Below are 20,150 nucleotides of genomic sequence, written 5' to 3'. Positions count from 1 at the left end.
CATTTTAACTTTTACTTGTCCTCCCACCCTCTTCACCTCAGAAATTATCTATACAGACCTGATCATTGTTTCTTGCTATAAATTAACAAATCTTTTGTGTCTGTTTTCTCTACCCTCTGAGATTTCTTTTTACACAAAATTTCTATAACTTTGGACATAAAATTATGTTTTTATTTGGTTTTACTCTATTTTTAGACCTCATTCAGAAAGCTAAGTATATCAAATTTGAAATAATGCTTAAGACAAGGATTAAGTAAATGTGCAATTTTAGAGTATTTGTAAATTATTTTAAAAGTGTTATCAGTGGTTGGTTGATTCATTTTAATTTATGCAAATCTGAAAAACTTATGAACTCTTTTGGAGCCCAGCACAATGACAGGGAGCTAAGTCTTAGATTTTTCTGGAAATGAATAAAAGTTGTGATGTGATTAGACTATGTAAATTATAATTTAGAAGGATTGGAGATAAAATAATACCTTAATGATATTGTTCCAAATTGACCCAAGTAAAATCACTGAAGTATAAACAGTATGTACATACCACAAAATCTTTAAGTATAAATATATTAATCTTTCAAAAACATTTTTCTCTTTAGTTCGGCCAGAGTTTACTGATACTTTAGCAATCAAACATGGATGGCACCCCATACTTGAAAAAATATCTGTGGAAAAACCTGTTGCCAACAATACCTATATTACAGAAGGGAGTAATTTTTTTATCATAACTGGACCAAATATGAGTGGGAAATCCACATATTTGAAACAGATTGCTCTTTGTCAGATTATGGCCCAGATTGGTAAGTTGTAGATTTACTTTATAATTACCAATTCTGCTCCCTATTTAAAACATTTTGTGCCCAGTGTTTTATTTTTATTTTTTTTAACATCTTTATTGGAGTATAATTGCTTTACAATGTTCTGTTAGTTTCTGCTGTATAACAAAGTGAATCAGCTATATGCTTACATATATCTCCATATCCACTCCCTCTTGCATCTCCCTTGCACCCTCCCTATCCACCCTTCTGGGTGGTCACAAAGCACCAACCTGATCCTCCTGTGCTATGCAGCTGCTTCCCACTAGCTATCTGTTTTACATTTGTTAGTGTGTATATGTCAGTGCTGCTCTCTCACTTTGTCCCAGCTTACCCTTCCCCCTTCCCGTGTCCTCAAGTCCATTCTCTACGTCTGCATCTTTATTCCTGTCCTGCCCCTAGGTTCATCAGAACCATGTTTTTTTTTTTTTAGATTCCATATATATGTGTTAGCATACAGTATTTGTTTTTCTCTTTCTGAATTACTTCACTCTGCATGACAGACTCTAGGTTCATCCACCTCACTACAAATAACACAATTTCGTTTCTTTTTATGGCTCAATAATATTCCATTGTACATATGTGCCACATCTTCTTTATCCATTCATCTGTGAATGGACACTTAGGTTGCTTCCATATCCTGGCTATTGTAAATAGAGCTGCAGTGAACACTGTGGTACATGACTCTCTTTGAATTATGGTTTTCTCAGGGTATGTACCCAGTAGTGGGATTGCTGGGTCATTTGGTAGTTCTCTTTTTAGTTTGTTAAGGAACCTCCATACTGTTCTCCATAGTGGCTGTATCAATTTACATGCCCACAAACGGTGTAGGAGGGTTCTCTTTTCTCCACACCCTCTCCAGCATTTATTGTTTGTACATTTTCTGATGATGGCCATTATGACCAGAGTGAGGTAATACCTCACTGTAGTTTTGATTTGCATTTCTCTAATGATTACTGATGTTGAGCATCCTTTCACGTGTTTGTTGGCACTCTGTATATCTTCTTTGGAGAAATGTCTGTTTAGGTCTTCTGCCATTTTGGATTGGGTTGTTCGTTTTTTTGATATTGAGCTGCATGAGCTGTTCTGGAGGTTAATCCTTTGTCAGTTGCTTTGTTTGCAAATATTTTATTTAATCCATTTGAAGTTTATTTTTGTGTATGGTGTTAGGGAGTGTTCTAATTTCATTCTTTTACATGTAGCTGTCCAGTTTTCCCAGGTCCACTTATTGAAGAGGCTGTCTTTTCTACATTGTATATCTTGCCTCCTTTGTCAAAGATAAGGTGACTATATGTGCGTGGGTTTATCTCTGGGCTTTCTGTCCTGTTCCATTGATCTATATTTCTGTTTTTGTGCCAGTACCATACTGTCTTGATTACTGTAGTTTTGTAGTATGTCTGAAGTCAGGGAGCCTGATTCCTCCAGTTCGATTTTTCTTTCTCAAGATTGCTTTGGCTATTTGAGGTCTTTTGTGTTTCCATACAAATTGTCGGATTTCTTGTTCTAGTTCTGTGAAAAATGCCACTGGTAATTTGATGGGGATTACTTTGAATCTGTAGCTGCTTTGGGTAATATAGTCACTTTCACAATATTGATTCTTCCAATCCAAGAACATGGTATATCTTTCCATCTGTTTGTATCATCTTTGATTTCATTCATCAGTGTCTTGTAGTTTTCTGCATACAGGTCTTTTGCCTCCTTAGGTATGTTTATTCCTAGGTATTTTATGTTTTTGTTGTCATGGTAAATGCGAGTGTTTCCTTGATTTCTCTTTCTGTTTTTTTGTTGTTAGTGTATAGGAATGCAAGAGATTTCTGTGCATTAATTTTGTATCCTGCTACTTTACCAAATTCATTGATTAGCTCTAGTAGTTTTCTGGTGGCATCTTTAGGATTTTCTATGTATAGTATCATGTCATCTGTAAACAGTGACAGTTTTACTTCTTCTTATCCTTAGATTCATTTCATTTTGTTTTTTTCTCTGACAGCAGTGGCTAAAACTTCCAAAAGTGTGTTGAGTAATAGTGGTGAGAGTGGGCAACCTTGTCTTGTTCCTGATCTTAGAGGAAATGCTTTCAGTTTTTCACCATTGAGAATGATGTTGGCTGTAGGTTTGTCATATATGGCTTTTATCATGTTGAGGTAGGTTCCCTCTATGCCCACTTTCTGGAGAGTTTTTATCGTAAATGGGTGCTGAATGTTGTCAGAAGCTTTTCCTGCATCTATTGAGATTATCATATGGTTTTTCTTCTTCAATTTGTTAATATGGTGTATCACATTGATTGATTTGCATATATTGAAGAATCCTTGCATTCCAGGGATAAACCCCACTTGATCATGGTGTATGACCCTTTTAATGTGCTGTTGGATTCTGTTTGCTAGTATTTTGTTGAGGATTTTTGCATCTGTGTTCCTCAGTGATATTGGCCTGTAGTTTTCTCTTTTTGTGACATCTTTTTCTGGTTTTGCTATCAGGGTGATGGTGGCCTCGTAGAATGAGTTTGGGAGTGTTCCTCCCTCTGCTATATTTTGGAAGAGTTTGAGAGGGATACGTGTTAGCTCGTTTCTAAATGTTTGATAGAATTCGCCTGTGAAGCCATCTGGTCCTGGACTTTTGTTTGTTGGAAGATTTTTAATCACAGTTTCTATTTCAGTGCTTGTGATTGGCCTGTTCATGTTTTCTATTTCTTCCTGGTTCAGTCTTGAAAGTTTGTGCATTTCTAAGAATTTGTCCATTTCTTCTAGGTTGTCCCATTTATTGACATATAGTTGCTTGTAATAGTCTCTCATGATCCTTTGTATTTCTGCAGTTTCAGTTGTTACTTCTCCTTTTTCATTTCTAATTCTGTTGATCTGAGTCTTCTCCCTTTTTTTCCTGTTGAGTCTGGCTAATGGTTTATCAATTTTGTTTATCTTCTCCCAGAACCAGCTTTTAGTTTTATTGATCTTTGCTATTGTTTCCTTCATTTCTTTTTCATTTATTTCTGATCTGATCTTTATGATTTCTTTCCCTCTGCTAACTTTGGGGTTTTTTTGTTCTTCTTTCTGTAATTGCGTTAGGTGTAAAGTTAGGTTGTTTATTTGAGATTTTTCTTGTTTCTTGAGGTAGGATTGTATTGCTATAAACTTCCCTCTTAGAACTGCTTTTGCAGCATCCCATAGGTTTTGGGTTGTCGTGTTTTCATTGTCATTTGTTTCTAGATATTTTTTGATTTCCTCATTGATTTCTTCAGTGATCTCTTGGTTGTTTAGTAGCGTATTGCTTAGCCTCCATTTGTTTCATTTGTTTTAAGTTTTTTTCCCGTAATTGATATCTAGTCTCATAGCGTTGTGATTGGGAAAGATACTTGATATGATTTCAATTTTCTTAAATTTACCAAGGCTTTATTTGTGACCCAAGAAATGGTCTTTCCTGGAGAATGTTCCATAAGCACTTGAGAAGAAAGTGTATTCTGTGGTTTTTGGATGGAATGTCCTATAAATATCAATTAAGGCCATCTTGTTTAATGTGTCATTTAAAGCTTTTGTTTCCTTATTTATTTTCTGTTTGGATGATTTGTCGATTGGTGTAAGTGGGGTGTTAAAGTCACCTACTATTATTGTGTTACTCTTGATTTCCCTGTTTATGGCTGTTAGCATTTGCCTTATGTATTGAGGTGCTCCTATGTTGGGTGGGTAAATATTTACAGTTGTTATATCTCCTTCTTGGATTGATCCTTTGGTCATTATGTAGTGTCCTTTGTCTCTTACAGTAGTCTTTATTTTAAAGTCTATTTTTCTGATATGAGAATTGCTACTCCAGCTTTCTTTTGTTTTCCATTTGCATGGAGTATCTTTTTTCCCATCCCCTCATTTTCAGTCTGTATGTGTCCCTAGATCTGAAGTGGGTCTCTTGTAGAGAGCATATGTACAGGTCTTGTTTTTGTATCTGTTAAGCCAATCTGTATCTTTTGGTTGGAGCACTTAACCCATTTACGTTTAAGGTAATTATAGATATGTATGGTCCTATTACCATTTTCTTAATTGTTTTGGCTTTGTTTTTGTAGGTCTTTTCCTTCTCTTGTGTTTCCTGCCAAGAGAAGTTCCTTTAGCATTTGTTGTAAAGCTGGTTTGGTGGTGCTGAATTCTATTATCTTTTGCTATCTATAAAGGTTTTATTTTAAAGATTATTTTAAAAATTTTTTATTTTGGGCTGTGTTGGATCTTCATTGCTGCACGCAGGGGTTTCTCTATTTATGGCGAGTGGGGGCTACTCTTCATTGTGGTGTGCGGCTTCTCATTGTGGTGGCTTCTATTGTTGTGAGCACGGGCTCTAGGTGCGTGGGCTTCAGTAGTTGTGGCACATGGGTTCAGTAGTTGTGGCTCATGGTCTCTAGAGCGCAGGCTCAGTAGTTGTGGCACACTGGCTTAGTTGCTCCACAACATGTGGGTCTTCCCAGACCAGGGCTCAAACCCATGTCCCCTGCCTTGGCAGGTGGATTCTTAACCAGTACACCACCAGGGAAATCCCTTGTCTGTAAAGGTTTTAATTTCTCCATCGAATCTGAATGAGATCCTTGCTGGGTAGAGAAATCTTGGTTGTAGGTTTTTCCCTTTCATCACTTTAAATACATCCTGCCACTCCCTTCTGGCTTGCAGAGTTTCTTCTGAAAGATCAGCTGTTAACCTGATGGGGAATCCCTTGTATATTATTTGTTGCTTTTCCCTTGCTGCTTTTAATATTTTTTTCTTTATATTTAATTTTTGATAGTTTGATTAATATGTGTCTTGGTGTGCTTCTCTTTGGATTTATCCTGTATGGGACTCTCTGCACTTCCTGGACTTGATTATTTCCTTTACCATGTTATGGAAATTTTCGACTCTAATCTCTTCAGACATTTTCTCAGACCCTTTCTTTTTGTCTTCTTCTGGGACCCCTGTAATTCGAATGTTCCCATGTTTAATGTCCCAGAGGCCTCTGAGCCTGTCCTGAATTCTTCTCATTCTTTTTCTTTATTCTGCTCCCTGGCAATTATTTCCACCATTTTATCTTCTAGCTCACTTATATGTACTTCTGCCTCAGGTATTCTGCTATTGATTCCTTCTAGAGTATTTTTAATTTCAGTTATTGTGTTGTTCGTCACTGCTTGTTTGCTCTTTAGTTCTTCTAGATCCTTTTTAAATGTTCTTGTATTTTCTCCATTCTGTTTCCAAGAGTTTGGATCATCTTTACTATCATTACTCTGAATTCTTTTTCAGGTAGTTTGCAGATTTTGGCTTCATTTATTTGGTCTTGTTGGTTTTTACTTTGCTCCTTCGTCTGTAACATACTTTTTTGTCATTTCTTTTTTTTGATGGGTTGTGCTGCATTCCTGTCTTACTGGTTTTTTGGCCTGAGGCGTCCAGCACTGGAATTTGCAGGCAGTTGGATAGAGCTGGGTCTTGTTGCTGATATGAGGACCTCCAGGAGGCCTCACTCCAATTGATATTCCCTGGGGTCTGAGGTTCTCTGTTAGTCCAGTGATTTGGATTTGGAGCTCCCACCACAGGAGCTCGGGCCTGACCTCCAGCCTAGGAACCAAGATTCCGCAAGCTGCATGGCGTGGAAAAAAAAGAAAGAAAAGAAAGGAGCAGTACAATATCAAAGAATAATAAACAAAATAAAGTTAGAAAGATAAAAAATATATTAGGAAAAATAAAAATATAATTGAAACAACTGCAACAAGGTAAAATAAAACCACAACAGGAAAAAAAGAAAAAAGGAGGGCCTCTGGGGGGAAGAGGCCAAAAGGAGAGAGCAATAACAAAGTATAAAAGAAAATTAGAAAAATAAAATATTTATTAGGAAAAATAAAAATATAAATGAATCAACAACAATGAATCAACAAGGTAAAACAGAACCCGAATCTAAAAGAGGGGGAAAAATAATGTCTTGGCTTTGAGGGTGGAGTTTGGTGTGGGGGGGTGGAACTTAGCAAGGGGTGGAGTTTAGGGCAGGGCAGCACCTAGGCCGGTGGGGGGGTGACGTTTGAGCATGGGGCGGTGACTAGGCTGAGGACCCATGCAGCCAGAAAAGGCCTTGGTGGTGGGGCCTAGGTATGGTGACATTCAAGTGTGGGGTGGAGCCTCTACTTAGGACCTGTGCTGAAGGGGAGAGGCAGCACGTGGAAAAGAGGGCCTCTGGGGTTCTGGAGTTTGGAGATAAGGCCCTGAGGGAGGGTGTGTGGGTGGGGTTTAGGCCCAGCGCATTGGAGGGTGTCTCCGAGTGTAGAGGTAGGGCCCTGGGTGGGGGTGTAGGGGCGGGGCTTGGGCTCTGCACGTCAGGAGGGAGCCTCCGAAGGCAGAGGATTAGTCCTGGGAACCCAACAGGCTCCCCAGTGCCTAAGTGGACAGGGAAAGCACTGGCCGTGTTCCCTTCCTCCTCTGCGTGCCGCCCCCCCCAACCGTCCCCTCCAGTGTCTCCTCCAGGGTCTCCCCCATCCCTGCTGGACCCCTAACCGTGGGTGGGTCCCACTGGGTGTAGGAATTCCTCTCCTCCCCCAGCCACCCCTCAGGGGTGCCAGTCTCAGAGGTCTGGCCTTTACTTTTGCTCCCCTCCCTCCCTCCCACTCCCTCAGGACCCGCCAGGCTGGAGGGGGCCTTGGTGGGCAGAGGATCAGGCCTTGGATCTCAGCAGTGTCCCGGGGGCCCAAGTGGGCAGGGGAAACCTGACCACACTCCCTTTTGATTCTCTGCCCTCCCAATGGTCCCCCAATTTCCCCCTTCAGGTGTGGGATCCCTTCCCCTCCCCCAGCTGCCCCTCAGGAGCACCAGTCCCATCCCACCTCCACTTCTCCTCCCCCTTCACTCCCCACATGCCCCACATCCTACCCGGTCGCTGGGGGTTCCTCCCATCCCCTTAGGTGTCCGTGGTCCCCCAGTGGTGCCTGGTAGGTGCCCTAGTTGTGCGGAGACACGAATTCTACATCCTCCTAGTCCACCATCTTGACTCCGCCTGTGTCCAGTATTTTAGATCTAGGTGCGTAATTAACCCAAGAACAGTTTGGAGTAGATTTTCTTACCTAAAAGTATAATAGTGTCTAATATATATATATATATATATACACACACACCATAAGTTTTACTATTTGGTATTTATTAAGCTCCATCCAGTTTGAATTACATTGTACTGAAAATTTTGTGGGATATAACAAAAGTAGAAATTTCCTTACAATAGCTATTAATGTTGCATCAACTACTGCTAAACTGAATCATATAATTATCTGAGATTCAAAAAGTTTGTTGGGAGGAAAAGTGAAATAAGTAGGATAAACTGCTGATTCTAATAACCCAAGTAAGATTTTCCCAAAATTATAACATTGGGCACAGAAACATTTCCCTTACTTAATTTAAGGGGTACCAATAACTTGGCTACAGCAACTGATATATTACACACATGTGTGTATACACACACATGTAAATGGCTATCACTGGCCTAACATTGTTACATATTTCTTATCATAGAGGCATACTCACCGCTTATCTCTGAAAACTGGGTTCCTTGAGGACTATATGAATCAGAGATGAGATGATTGGTCCTAATGCAGTGGTTCTCAAGCAGGGATGATTTTGGTTCTCCTCATCCCCGGAATTTGGCAATGTCTGGAGACATTTTTAATTGTAACAACTGAGGGGAGTATAAAATCCAGAGATGCTGCTAAATATCCTGCAATGCACAGAACAGCCACCTTCTCCATTTCACCCACCCCAGTCCACACACATACACAAGAAAGATTTATCCAGCCCAAGATGTGGTTGAAAAACCTTGGTCTAGTGTAATGGATTGTAAGAGAAATACAGCAATAGCAATATTGATCATACAGTGCAAATTTACCCTTATTGCCAGGAAGGAAAATTAGAGATGAACAAATGAATGAATAAAGAGTAAATATTTTATTGAGTTTATAGTTTAAAAGGCCATCTTAGATAACTTCCCTCCCCTTATAAGAATACTGATTCATATGTTATGTGATAATCTTACTTCTGTTTGAATTATAAGGAGTTCTATCCTTTAAAAAAACAGGCTATCTAATTGTTGGATAGCTGCAATTGTTAGAACATTTATTATACTGAATTGAAATTTGGCTTCCTATGACTTCTACTCATTAGTCCTAATTCTTATTGTCTATGCATTTCAGAATCATCTAGTATCTCCTGAAAATAGCCTCTCAAATATTTGAAGAAAATTACTGTTACTCTACTTCTCTTGTCACTGTCCATCTTCAGCCTCTGAAATACCTAAAAGTATATATATGATCTGATCATAAAGGAAACAGTAGGACTTGAAAGGCACCGAAGTTAAGAATATAGGCTTTGGAGCTAGACCTAGCTTGTGTAGTTACTGGCTGTATGATCTTAGGCAAATTATTTAACCTCCTTAGTTTTTCTATCTGTAAATAAAAATTATAATAGTACCTACATCTAAGAAGTGTTGTAAAGATTAAGCGAGATAATATATATAAAATCCTGTGGACTTAAGGGAAGGGTATGAGAAAGAAGGACACTTTCCAGATAGAGGTAAGAGAATGTTCCAAAGCACAGAAGCAAACAACAGTATGATGTTCCCAAGGAACCACAAGGAATCCAGAGGCTTAGTGGTTCTTTTGCTTTGTAGAACAAAGAGTGGCTGTGAGAAGTGGCAGGCTTAAAGCTGGAGAGATGGGCAGGAGTCAGATTGTGAAGGGCCTTAGGTACTTAATGGAAGAGTTGGAACTTTATCCAGAAATCTATACGGAGCTATTGAAATTTAAGCAGGAGAATGGCATAATTGGATTTGAGTTTTAGATAGCTCACTCTGGCTAATGTATGGTTAGAGGAGAGCCAGATTAGAAGCAAAATACCAGCCAGTAGGTTTCTTTGATATGATGATAAGTTGAGAGCCTTTTTGGTGGAGATAACAGAGAAGGGAAAATATTAACATATACCATATACGCAATATTCTATACTTGATACTTTCACATTTATTTTCCCATTTAATCCTTTTGACAATCCTATGAGAAAGTTGTATTTAAGATATCTGCTTTCTGAGGTGCGATAATTATAATTGCCACTGTTATTTTCATTACTTTTATTTTTATTAGTATTATCCTGACTTTTGCTTTCTCTTCCTGCGAGTCCTTATTATTCAGAGGTAGATCCTATTCTTCACCTTTGCCTTTGTTTTATTTTATTTTATTTTATTTTGTTTGTTTTTGTTTTTTGTTTTTTTGCGGTACACGGGCCTCTCACTGTTGTGGCCTCTCCCGTTGCGGAGCACAGGCTCCGGACGTGCAGGCTCAGTGGCCATGGCTCACGGGCCCAGCCGCTCCACAGCATGTGGGATCTTCCCAGACCGGGGCACGAACCCGTGTCCTCTGCATCGGCAGGCGGACCCTCAACCACTGTACCACCAGGGAAGCCCTGCCTTTGTTTTAAATCCTGGACTAACCTGGCTTTGTTTCTTCGCCCCCATTATTTCACCATTTTGTCTGTACAGAGTTCTGTATACTTGATACTTTTCCCATTCAACTATTTGTATATTTTTATCTTCCTATGGTTTTAGAATGCCTTTTGTATCCCATTTTGCAGAGAGTTAGGTACATTAATCAGATTGATTTGTTTTCAAAAGATGAGTATTTTAGATTAGTTAGCCTGATAATTTCTCAGACAGAAACAGTCTTGTGGATGACAATTTACCTTATTAAAAAAAGGACATATTTAAAGTGATGAAGGAGAAAAACCTACAACCAAGATTACTCTACCCAGCAAGGATCTGATTCAGATTTGAGGGAGAAATTAAAACTAAAACCTTTACAGACAAGCAAAAGCTGAGAGAGTTCAGCACCACCAAACCAGATTTACAACAACTGCTAAAGGATCTTCTCTAGTCAAGAAACACAAGAGAAGGAAAAGACCTACAATAACAAACCCAAAACAATTAAGAAAATGGGAATAGGAACATACATATCGATAATTACCTTAAATGTAAATGGACTAAATGCTCCCACCAAAAGACACAGACTGGCTGAATGGATACAAAAACAAGACCCATATATACGCTGTCTACAAGAGACCCACTTCAGACCTAGAGACACATACAGACTGAAAGTGAGGGGATGGAAAAAGATATTCCATGCAAATGGAAACCAAAAGAAAGCTGGAGTAGCAATTCTCATATCAGACAAAATAGACTGTAAAATAAAGACTATTTGAAGAGACAAAGAAGGACACTACATAATGATCAAGGGATCAATCCAAGAAGAAGATATAACAATGGTAAATATTTATGCACCCAACATAGGAGCACCTCAAAACATAAGGCAAATACTAACAGCCATAAAAGGGGAAATCAACAGTAACACATTCATAGTAGGGGACTTTAACACCCCACTTTCACCAATGGACAGATCATCCAAAATGAAAATAAATAAGGAAACACAAGCTTTAAATGACACATTAAACAAGATGGCCTTAATTGATATTTATAGGACATTCCATCCAAAAACAACAGAATACACATTTTTCTCAAGTGCTCATGGAACATTCTCCAGGATAGATCATATCTTGGGTCACAAATTAAGCCTTGGTAAATTTAAGAAAATTGAAATTTTATCAAGTATCTTTTCCGACCACAATGCTATGAGACTAGATATCAATTACAGTAAAAGATATGTAAAAAATACAAACACATGGAGGCTAAACAATACACTACTTAATAACGAAGTGATCACTGAAGAAATCAAAGAGGAAATCAAAAAATACCTAGAAACAAATGACAATGGAGACACGATGACCCAAAACCTATGGGATGCAGCAAAAGCAGTTCTAAGCGGGAAGTTTATAGCAATACAGTCCTACCTTAAGAAACAGGAAACATCTCGAATAAACAACCTAGCCTTGCACCTAAAGCAATTAGAGAAAGAAGAACAAAAGAAAACTTAGCAGAAGGAAAGAAATCATAAAGATCAGATCAGAAATAAATGAAAAAGAAGTGAAGGAAACGGTAGCAAAGATCAATAAAACTAAAAGCTGGTTCTGTGAGAAGATAAACATAATTGGTAAACCATTAGCCAGACTCATCAAGAAAAAAAGGGAGAAGACTGAAATCAATAGAATTAGAAATGAAAAAGGAGAAGTAACAACTGACACTGCAGAAATACAAAAGATCATGAGAGATTACTACAAGCAAGTATATGCCAATAAAATGGACAACCTGGGAGAAATGGACAAATTCTTAGAAATGCACAACCTGCCAAGACTGAATTAGGAAGAAATAGAAAATATGAACAGACCAATCACGAGCACTGAAATTGAAAATGTGACTAAAAATCTTCCCACAAACAAAAGTCCAGGACCAGATGGCTTCACAGGCGAATTCTATCAAACATTTAGAGAAAAGCTAACACCTATCTTTCTCAAACTCTTCCAAAATATAGCAGAGGGAGGAACACTCCCAAACTCATTCTATGAGGCCACCGTCACCCTGATACCAAAACCAGACAAGGATGTCATAAAGAAAGAAAACTACAGACCAATATCACTGAGGAACATAGTTGCAAAAATCCTCAACAAAATACTAGCAAACAGAATCCAACAGCACATTAAAAGGGTCATACACCATGATCAAGTGGGGTTTACCCCAGGAATGTAAGGATTCTTCAATATACGCAAATCAATCAATGTGATACACCATATTAACAAATTGAAGGAGAAGAACCATATGATCATCTCAGTAGATGCAGAGAAAGCTTTTGACAAAATTCAACACCATTTATGATAAAAACCCTCCAGAAAGTAGGCATAGAGGGAACTTACCTCAACATAATAAAGGCCATATATGACAAACCCACAGCCAACATCGTCCTCAAAGGTGAAAAACTGAAAGCATTTCCACTAAGATCAGGAAAAAGACAAGGTTGCCCACTCTCACCACTCTTATTCAACATAGTTTTGGAAGTTTTAGCCACAGCAAACAGAGAAGAAAAGGAAATAAAAAGGAATCCAAATCATGAAAGAAGAAGTAAAGCTGTTACTGTTTGCAGATGACGTGATACAATACATAGAGAATCCTAAAGATGCTACCAGAAAACTACTAGAGCTAATCAATATTTGGTAAAGTAGCAGGATACAAAATTAATGCACAGAAGTCTCTGGCATTCCTTTACACTAATGATGAAAAATCTGAAAGTGAAATTAAGGAAACACTCCCATTTAGCATTGCAACAAAAAGAATAAAATATTTAAGAATAAACCTACCTAAGGAGACAAAAGACCTGTATGCAGAAAATTATAAGACACTGATGAAAGAAATTAAAGATGATACAAATAGATGGAGAGATATAGCATGTTCTTGGATTGGAAGAATCAACATTGTGAAAATGACTCTACTATCCAAAGCAATCTACAGATTCAATGCAATCCCTATCAAACTACCACTGGCATTTTTCACAGAACTAGAACAAAAAATTTCAGAATTTATATGGAAACATAAAAGACCCCGAATAGCCAAAGTAATCTTGAGAACGAAAAACGGAGCTGGAGGAATCAGGCTCCCTGACTTCAGCCTGTACTACAAAGCTACAGTAATCAAGACAGTATGGTACTGGCATAAAAACAGAAATATAGATCAATGGAACAGGATAGAAAGCCCAGAGATAAACCCACACACATATGGTCACCTTATCTTTTCTAAAGGAGGCAGGAATGTACAGTGGAAAAAGGACAGCCCCTTCAATAACTGGTGCTAGGAAAACTGGACAGGTACATGTAAAAGTATGAGTTTAGAACACTCCCTAACACTATACACAAAAATAAGCTCAAAATAGATTAAAGACCTAAATGTAAGGCCAGAAACTATCAAACTCTTAGAGGAAAACATAGGCAGAACACTCTATGACATAAATCACAGCCAGATCCTTTTTGACCCACCTCCTAGAGAAATGGAAATAAAAATAAACAAATGGGACCTAATGAAACTTCAAAGCTGTTGCACAGCAAAGGAAACCATAAACAAGACCAAAAGACAATCCTGAGAATTGGAGAAAATATTTGCCAATGAACCACCTGGCAAAGGATTAATCTCCAAAATTTACAAGCAGCTCATACAGCTCAGTAACAAAAAAACAAACAACCCAATCCAAAAATGGGCAGAAGACCTAAATAGACATTTCTGCAAAGAAGATATACAGAGTGCCAACAAACACATGAAAGAATGCTCAGCATCATTAATCATTAGAAAAATGCAAATCAAAACTACAATGAGATATCATCTTACACTGGTCAGAATGTCCATCATCAAAAAATCTAGAAACAATAATTGCTGGAGAGGGTGTGGAGAAAAGGGAACACTCTTGCACTGCTGGTGGGAATGTAGGTTGATACAGCCACTATGGAGAACAGTATGGAGATTCCTTAAAAAACTACAAATAGAACTACCATATGACCCAGCAATCCCACTACTGGGCATATACCCTGAGAAAATCATAATTCAAGAGTCATGTACCAAAATGTTCATTGCAGCTCTACTTACAATAGCCAGGAGATGGAAACAACCTAAGAGCCCATCATCGGATGAATGGATAAAGAAGATGTGGCACATATATACAATGGAATATTACTCAGCCATAAAAGGAAACGAAATTGGGGCTTCCCTGGTGGCACAGTGGTTGAGAGTCTGCCTGCCGATGTAGGGGGCACGAGTTCGTGCCCCAGTCCGGGAAGGTCCCACATGCCGCAGAGCGGCTGGGCCTGTGAGCCATGGCCGCTGAGCCTGCGCATCCGGAGCCTGTGCTCAGCAACAGGAGAGGCCACAACAGTGAGGGCCCGTGTACCCGAAAAAAAAAAAATAAGAAACGAAATTGAGTTATTTGTAGTGAGATGGATGGACCTAGAGTCTGTCATACAGAGTGAAGTAAGTCAGAAAGAGAAAGACAAATACCGTAAGCTAACACATATATATGGAATCGAAGAAAAAAAAATGTCATGAAGAACCTAGGGGTAAGACAGGAATAAAGACACAGACCTACTAGAGAATGGACTTGAGGATATGGGGAGGGGAAAGGGTAAGCTGTGACAAAGTGAGAGAGTGGCATGGACATATATACACTACCAAATATAAAATAGCTAGTGGGAAGCAGCCTCATTGCACAGGGAGATCAGCTTGGTGCTTTGTGACCACCTAGAGGGGTGGGATAGGGAGGGTGGGAGGGAGGGAGACACAAGAGGGAAGAGATGGGAACATATGTATATGTATAACTGATTCACTTTGTTATAATGCAGAAACTAACACACCATTGTAAAGCAGTTATACTCCAATAATGATGTAAAAAATAAATAAGAAATAAAGATCAGCTGTTAACCTTAAAAAACAAAATTAAGTGTTTTACATTCATTCTAATTGTGGGTATTTCTGTACTCTTCTAATAAGAGATATTTCCTAATATATCTTTCTATAATGATTTTATCAACTTGAGCTTCATAACCATTTCCTTCAGATTTACGTATTTTGAGTATTCTTTATCATCTAAATATATAAAATTTTTATCAAGTTTATAACAAATCTTTCTAATATACTTGAATATATATTATCTATTTTCAACTTCCAAATAACTGTACAATAGGTAGGGTAAGTATTTCCATTTTTTATGTGAGGAAGATGAAGCTGGGAGACTTAAGTGCTGTCCAAGGTTGTACAGTAAATGACAGAGCTGGGGCCACATCTTCTAGTTCCATACCCAGTGATCTTTCCACCACATTAATTCTTAGACAGCCTAGTAAATAATCTGAGTTGGTGGAAAGTGCAAAATGTTAGTAGTACTTATGTTTTATAAAAGCATCTCAGTTTACTTTGACCTTATATTTTATAGGATCATATGTTCCAGCAGAATATGCTTCTTTTAGAATTGCTGAACAGATTTTTACAAGAATAAGTACTGATGATGATATTGAAACAAATTCATCAACATTTATGAAGGAAATGAAAGAGGTACCCAAGCTCAACTTTTCTTCTGTTAAAATCATATTGAATTCTCCTATTAATGGTCAGTTATAACATAAGAAAGTATTCTTATACTAAAGCATGCAGATGTGTTTATACTCCTCTACAAGAGCCAGAGGGCAGTCAAAGACAGCTTCCTAATTTCTGTCTTATGTGGAAATGGAACCAAATGTTTTAATGGAAAATACAGCTTTAAAGAAAAAGCTAGTATTATTGAGTGATAAAAATGCGCATTCATGTTTCTGTGTGAAATATATAAAAGACTTCAGAAAACAATGACCTAGTCAGGAACATTTTGCATAGTATCTATTGTTCCTGTTAGGCTTGATTTTAAAATAAAAGATCACTGTGTTAAAAGGCTTTTAAAAATCATCCTCTTCTGTGCTCTTGTAGAATTTTCACTTCCTCTAACAAAGTACGTAGCATCACCTATTTTTGATCTGAGCAAATGTCAAGTAAGCTTGAATGGCTAAAGGAATTCAGTATAGCTCTTGGGCTATCTTTAGTAGGTAGGAGTTATTGGATCACTATGCAGATAACTTTTTTTCTTTAGATAGCGGGAGAATAAAGTTATTTGCCCACAGTATATGATATTTATATAATTATTTAGTATGTGTTGACTATATATGGGAGAATATAGCAATATACTAGGTGTTTGAGGTGTAGTTTTAAGTGGTCCTAGCTCTCAAGAAGCTTAGTCCTATGGAAAGGTAAAATGGCCACGAAGGTTACTATTGTGTCATGACATACGTCTTTATTGGGCATGAGTTTAAGTTTCTTTAATTGGGGATCAATGGACTTGGATGCTTTTCCCTAAATTTTTCTTTTCATTTTTACTGGCTATAGAGATGGTAAAATAAATTTGAGAGATAGTTCCGAGCGTTTTATGACAACAATTGATTAATCATTTGTAGAGAAGAAAACGACCATCTTTGTGCTTTATTTAAACATTTAATTCATTGGTTTATTTCACTGTATCTGAAATATCAATATTTTAGATAATGTTTATTTACCCTGTTGTCTCATACACATATGCATATGACTATGTCCACTCCAAAAATATATTCTGTTAATACATTTATTCTATTGGAATTACTAGTAATGAGATTTTTAGAAAGAAAAGCAATGCGTTAGTTTCTGCTCAGCAGGATTTCTCTGTAAAACTGTATTTCAAATGAACTAATTATGAGACTGGATTTTTCCTCATTTTTTCCTATAATAGTGACAGCTGTTTGGTCACAATGAATAATACTGAAATTATATTTTCAGATAGCATATATTCTACATAATGCTAATGACAAATCACTCATATTAATTGATGAACTTGGCAGAGGTACTAATACAGAAGAAGGTATTGGCATTTGTTACGCTGTTTGTGAATATCTGCTGAGCTTAAAGGTATTCTTCTCTATTTATTTTAAGTACATTAATTTTGAGCCCGTTTTTAAAATTTCTTTTATTGAATGAAAAAATTTAAAAATTGTACAGTGCCTTACAATTTTCAAAAGTTTCACCCAGATAATTTCATATAATCCCATAATAACCCTTTTTCTTTTTTCCCCTGACCATATATTGCCTCTGCCTCCTTCCCTCTCCCCACTGGTAGCCACTAGTTTGTTCTCTATATCTGTGAGTCTGTTTCTTTTTGTTTTATTCACTTTGTGTTGTAGTTTTAGATTCTACATATAAGTGATACCATACAGTATTTGTCTTTCTCTGTCTGACTTACTTCACTTAGCATAATGCCCTCCAAGTCCATCCATGTTGCTGCAAATGGCAAAATGTCATTCTTTTTTCAGACATGGAAAACAAACTTAAGGTTACCAAGGAAAAGTGGGGAGGGGTAAACTAGGGATTAACAGATACACAGTACTGTATACAAAATAGATAAACAACAAGGACCTACCGTAGCATGGGGAACTATAATATCTTGCAATAACCTATAATGGAAAAGAATCTGAAAAATTATATATATATATATATATATATATATATATATATATATATTCTTTTGGTATACATCTGAAACATTGAATTTTCATTCTTATTAATGGCTGAGTAGTGTTCCACTGTGTATGTGTGATATATATATGTATGTATATATATATATATATATATATATATATACACACACCACATCTTCTTTATCCACATATCTATTTTTATAAATTTATTTATTTTATTTATTTTGTTTTTGGCTGCATTGGGTCTTTGTTTCTTTGCATGGGCTTTTCTCTGCTTGCAGTGAGCGGGGGCTACTCTTGGTTGTGGTGCACGGGCTTCTCATTGCGGTGGCTTCCCTTGTTGGGAGCACGGGCTCTAGGTGCGTGGGCTTCAGTAGTTGTGGCACATATGCTCGGTAGTTGTGGCCCACAGGCTCTAGAGTGCAGGCTCAGTAGTTGTGGTGCACGAGCTTAGTTGCTCCATGGCATGTGGGATCTTCCCGGACCAGGGCTTGAACCCGTGTCTCCTGCATTGGCCGGTGGATTCTTAACCACTGCGCCACCAGGGAAGCCCTCCATATACCTGTTGATGGACACTTAGATTGCTTCCATACCTTGGCTATTGTAAATAATGTGTTGAGTCCTTTTTTGATGTATCCTTTATAAATTCATCACAATTGGATTTTACAGGCACCTACAAAATGGCTCATTAAACAATTTTAGTTAATAAAAACATACCATAGCATTTATATTTTCTTCATTTCTGATGGAAGCAAGAACAGTTAATATGATAGTCATGATGTATAAAAGGAAAGGAGGAAATCAAGAAATAAAAATAATGTCAAAACTAGTCACTTGGCTTTAATTTAATCAAATTAAATAGCAAAACATGAAAACATTTCAATAATTGACTCTATGTGTAATAACATTGACTGTGATGTCACAACATGAAGTAAACTATGTGTCTGAAGTCACTTTATGGAAAATCTACTTAGCTGAGATTTCACTTCTTTAAAGGAAATGTTTTTTTCATAAATCAACTATGTTAAACTATGATTTTTGCTCTATTATTAAGGTAACTTGTAAAATATCTTTTTAGATAATCACTCAAAATATATACTGGTATGAAAAAACTTAAATAAAAATATTTTACTATATTTAAAGTACCTTAAAATATCCCTAAGATAAGGTTCTATACCTTAAATAAGAGTCCACAGTGATTTATTATATATAGAATGAGAAAAATCTTTTTTTCTTTTTTTTTCTTTTTTAAAAATATTTTCATGTTTTTTTTTCTTTTTTGAGAAAAATCTTATTTTATACTTAAAGAAGGATATGTGATGAATCAGAACTAATGTTAATAGATAACATTAGTCTTTGTAATTCTGAATCTCTTTCAGTCAATAAGAATTTCTCATATAAATAAGATGCATATATTACTTATTGGGATTAAAGGCTAATTAATAACAGTGTTGCTAAATTTTATATGTCAGCTTGACTGGTCTTTGGAGTACCCAGACATTTGGTCAGACATTTTCTGGGTGTATCTGTGAGGGTGTTTCTGAATGAGATTAGAATTTGAATTGGTAGAATGAGTAAAGCAGATTGCCCTTTCTAATGTGGGTGAGCCTTAGCCAGTCACTTTTGAGTGGGGCCCAGTTGAAGGCCTGAATAGAATGAAAAGATTGACCCCTTGGAGTAGGAGGAAACTCCTGCCTGACTACCTTCAGTCTTGAACATCGGTTCTTTCCTGCCTTTAGTCTGGAACTGAAACATCAGCTCTTTCTGGGTCTTGAGCATGCTAACATTTAGACTAGAACTACACCATTGACCCTCGTTATTCTCAGGCCTTTGGACTTGGAGTGGAACTACATCATTAGCTTTCCTGAGTCTGTAGCTTGATGATTGCAGATTTGGGGACTTGTCAGTCTCCATAATCATATGAGCCAATTCCTTATAATAAATCTTTCTCTTTCTCTCTACAGACAGACAGAGACACAGACACACACCCACGTACACACGCACAAAAATATATCCTGTTAATTTGGTTTCTCTGGAGAACCCTGACTAATACAGATTTTAATATCAAGAGTGGTTCTAGGGGAACAGAATTTTAAGGATGAATGTTTTGAGTTAGTTCTGGAGTTTCTAGAATCGATTTTCTAAGCTAATTAGATTTAAAGATACTAATGACTCTATTTCCAGTAGTAAAGAAAGCACTGGTAGTCCATAGTTTGATCTAGCAATAGAAATATGCGAGATATCACCATTGGATATTCTTTTTAAAATTTTTTTTAAATAATTTATTAATTAATTTATTTTTGGCTGCATTGGGTCTTTGTTGCTGCACACAGGCTTTCTCTAGTTGCAGCAAGTGGAGGCTACTCTTCACTGTGGTGTGCGGG

At 37.3% G+C, this 20,150-nt stretch overlaps 1 protein-coding gene across 1 annotated transcript in view; it reads left to right on the top strand.

Annotated features, from left to right (window-relative positions):
* Positions 1-20,150, top strand: part of MSH4 (mutS homolog 4) — a 98,152-nt gene that overhangs the window by 63,873 nt on the left and 14,129 nt on the right. Inside the window, exons 15-17 of the mRNA XM_022581067.2 lie at positions 596-796; positions 15,672-15,790; positions 17,072-17,200. Of these exons, the coding sequence (XP_022436775.2) occupies positions 596-796; positions 15,672-15,790; positions 17,072-17,200 (449 nt within the window). The remainder of the gene's footprint in view (positions 1-595; positions 797-15,671; positions 15,791-17,071; positions 17,201-20,150) is intronic.

This window comes from Delphinapterus leucas, chromosome 1, assembly GCF_059928025.1.
Source record: "Delphinapterus leucas isolate spDelLeu-1000000601 "Yukka" chromosome 1, BTC_Dleu_Yukka2, whole genome shotgun sequence".
In the NCBI taxonomy this organism is placed as follows: Eukaryota; Metazoa; Chordata; class Mammalia; order Artiodactyla; family Monodontidae; genus Delphinapterus; species Delphinapterus leucas.
The sequence above is the reverse complement of the archived record's forward strand: the minus strand, read 5'-3'. Positions and strand labels throughout refer to the sequence as shown.